The sequence below is a fragment of the Nylanderia fulva genome, unplaced genomic scaffold (assembly GCF_048542155.1).
Source record: "Nylanderia fulva isolate GAGA-0341 unplaced genomic scaffold, ASM4854215v1 Scaffold1392, whole genome shotgun sequence".
In the NCBI taxonomy this organism is placed as follows: domain Eukaryota; kingdom Metazoa; phylum Arthropoda; class Insecta; order Hymenoptera; family Formicidae; genus Nylanderia; species Nylanderia fulva.
In genome coordinates, this window is record NW_028189614.1 from 13,584 (window position 1) to 17,269 (window position 3,686).

A 3,686-nucleotide genomic window follows, 5' to 3' on the forward strand; every position below is an offset into this window, starting at 1 on the left:
CTAAACATTTAAAAGGTGCGCGACTTGCTATTTCGACGCCGCTATCACGCGTCCGCGTCGTGCATCTCTCTTTGACTCTCTCGATCATTTCGGTGATTTTCGACGTTTCTAAAGATTTAAAAAACCACGCGATTTGCAATTTCGACGCCGCTATCACGCGCCACGCAATCGCTTCGTGTGAGAAAGACAGCCGATAACGGCTTAACGTGACGGTGCGCTAACTCGCGCTCGGACTCTCTCACTCTCTCTCGCGCGTCAATCAGCGGGCGCTTCAAGTCTGCGCGCGCGCTTGAATATTTCGCTTCAGTAGCGAATAATCGATAAACGATTCAACAATCCGGCATCGATAATCATGTCGAATGCCGTGAGTGACCTGCTCATCGAGCAGGGAGCTTGTATTGACGAGATCAAACGAGATCTCGTCAACTTCAAGAAGCTGGCCAAATCAAACGTGACACTCGCCAAGACGCGAAGTAGGCTTGCCAAGTTGGAGGAGCACTGGGCCGCCTGCCGCGGCCTTCATGTCAAACTGCTTCAAAAGACGACCACGGAGCAGCAAACGACCTTGCCGTACTTCACTCTGGAAGAGTTTCTGAGAGCTGAGGATGTCTACATCGACACGGCCGATCTGTTGCAAGATACGATAAGTCGATTATCTCCTAATACAATTCCGTTTACCGATCGTAGTTCCAATTCCTCCGTTCGCGAAACAAATAATCATTGCTTCCAATTGCCACGCATCGCGCTGCCAAAGTTTTCTGGGAAATTAACCGATTGGGAAAACTTCCGAAACATTTTTGAATCTCTCGTAGTAACTAACGACGCTCTTTCAAATTCTCAAAAATTTCATTACTTAAAAACGAGCGTAACGGGAGACGCTTCCTTGCTGATCAATAATTTAAAAATTTCCGATGCGAATTACGAATCTGCCTAGCAATTGTTAACCAATGAATACGACGATAAGCAAGCGTTAATCTATGCTCATTTACACGCGTTTATTAGCCTTCCGGTAATGAAAAGCGAGATTGTAAGCGACTTGCGAAAATTGCGCGACACAGTGTCTGCATCGTTAGCCGTATTAAAAAATCTCGATCGTCCCGTAGAACAATGGGACGACATTCTTGTTTATACAATAACGCAAAAGTTTAGCGCGAGAACACGTACCGAATGGAATTTAACGCGAATCAAACGAAATGAGCCTTCTTCTTATCAGGAGCTTAATGAGTTTTTAACTCTCCGTATACGCGGATTGTCGGACTTTGCCGATTCAAGCAAGGACTCCGGTTCTTCGAAAAATGATAAACCGCGTTTAACGGTAAACAACGTGACTGCCTTTAAATGTATTTGTTGCTCCGGTGAGCATCACGTTTCGAAATGCGAAGACTACGCGAAGAAATCAGCTTCACAGCGCTTTGCTCTCGCGCGCCAGCATAAACTTTGCTTTAACTGCTTAAAGTCCGGACATTTCCCGTCGAAATGCCCGAGCAAATATCGGTGCAGACAATGTCGTCGCTCGCATCACACATTGCTGCATTCAGCGGCAAATCAAAATGCCTTCGATAACTTGGCCAGTTCCGAGGCTACTATCTCCGAATCTGCGTCACAAGCCGCATCTAAGGCGACTACAAATCAGACGGTCAATACGATCGCGGCCGTCCAGATAGTACCGCCCTCGCTTCAGGAACATCCAAATGTCCTCTTGGCAACGGCATGGGTCGACCTCCACACTGGGGAGGGTCGCTGCTTAAAGGTTCGCGCGTTGTTGGATCAAGGATCCACCTTTAGCTTTATATCAGAATCGCTCTCACAGGCGTTGCGCACTAAACGGCAACGAGCCGATTTACAAATTAAATGCTTCGGCGAAAAATACACGGGTACTGCGAAATCGCGCGTAACACTACAGTTAACCCCGTGTGCTCAAGCCGACCCGAGCTTTCCTCTGACGGCTTACATTTTTCAACGCATTACTTCATACGCTGCCTCGCGGATTCAGCCCTTTGATGCGTGGCCTCATTTACAGGGTCTATCTTTTGCTGATCCTGATCCTTCAAGTCAACATCAAATTTATTTGTTGATCGGTGCTGACCTTTACGGCTCGCTTCTGAAGCGCGATGTCCGTCAAGGTCCTATTGGAACTCCGACAGCGCAATTGACCGCTCTCGGATGGATCCTTTCCGGCCCCACAAATAGTAGGCCGACTACTACTGCTCAAGCATCTGTATTAAACTGTGTGTTGGAACAAAGCACGCACTCTCTTCTCCAGAAGTTCTGGGAAGATGAGGAGATCTCGCGGCCTGTCCCTCTCACGGAGAAGGAGGAGAGGTGCGAGGCTCATTTCATCGCCAACCACTATCGTACCCCTCAGGGACGCTATGCGGTTCGATTGCCCTTCAGGCATGATTTCCCGATAAAAATCGATGATTCTTTGCACATTGCAACCTCGCTTTATAATAAAATGGAAGGAAAGCTACGGCTTCGTCCTGAACTTCACGCGCAGTACAACGAGTTCTTACGAGAGTATAATTCGCTCGGTAATATAAGGAAGGTGGAATTATCTGACCGTTCCGAGTTCGAGCCGGTATATATTCCTCATTATCCCGTTTTGCGCGACTCGAGTTGCACTACGAAATTGAGCCCCCAGGAGATCTACCACCACGGCCGACCCCCTTCGCGAAAACCGAAAAAGGTAAATTCCCAATTAATAAATCCCCCGTTGTTAGAACCAGTACTGATTCAAAAATTTGCGGGGGGCCTTTCCATAAAAAAATTTTTTTCAGCCCCCAAGGATCTCACTTTCGTATTTTTCGGGAAAAGTTCCCGAATGGGAGATTTTTAAAAAATACTTTCAGTTTTCTTGCGCGAGTAATGATTCCTTTAAACCCACGCAAAAAATTTCATTCCCTCAAAACGAGCGTATCAGGGGACGCTGCCTCGATTTTTAGAAATTTTTAAAGATTTCCGACGAAATTTATGAGTCCGTCTGGCAGTTGTTGATTGACGAGTATGATGATCAACTTACGTTGATCCAACTCACATTAAACCCCCTTCCCATGTGCCTACCGACAATTAAAGGGCCCGGGAAAACGTCGGGGAAAATGCGAAAGTTTAGAGATACCGGGGTCCGCATCCTGGGGCTCCCCCACTAATCTAAAACCCCGGTACGCGAGTGGGATGAATTCTCGTCTACGTCATCTCTCAAAAAAATTTTTTTTTGAAAAAAAAAGGGGTGAAGGAATTTAAAAATTTTGTTTTGTCGCGAGCTTTCCCTTTGTACAAGGATAAATTTAAAAATTCCTCACGCTTCGAATACGAGGTTGTCGGGCTTCTCCCACAATCCCCCAAATAATCGCAAATTTTAAGGTGGGCAAAACCAGTCCTCCGTTCAAAAAAACTTTCCGGATTTAAAAACATTTGCTGTTCCGGCAGTCATTCGGAAAGAATGCGGGGAAATTTTGTCGGAAAAAAAGCGACATAGCGGCATGTCTCGCGCGACAGAACCCGGGGCTGCTTCAAATTTTTTGCGAAACGGGACATTTCACGCCGAAAAGCCAGCCCCAAAAACGATGCGCTCATTGTCCCCCCCCCTCTCATAAAACATTGTTTCACCCCAAAAGAGTGATCAAAAAAAGGACAAAAAGGGGAAAAATTTCCCTTTTTTCGAATTCGACGTTTTAAAGCGTCTAGTA

The 3,686-nt window shown here is 46.4% G+C and overlaps 1 protein-coding gene across 1 annotated transcript; it reads left to right on the forward strand.

Moving 5' to 3' along the window:
• Positions 1 to 352: 352 nt before the first annotated feature.
• LOC146724308 (uncharacterized) lies at positions 353 to 2,686 on the forward strand (the record flags this gene model as incomplete). Its single annotated transcript, XM_085480041.1, has 2 exons — positions 353 to 700; positions 935 to 2,686. Coding segments are annotated over exons 1-2 (2,100 nt in total), but the record flags the coding sequence as incomplete, so codon positions are not given.
• Between the last annotated feature and the right edge of the window lie 1,000 nt (positions 2,687 to 3,686).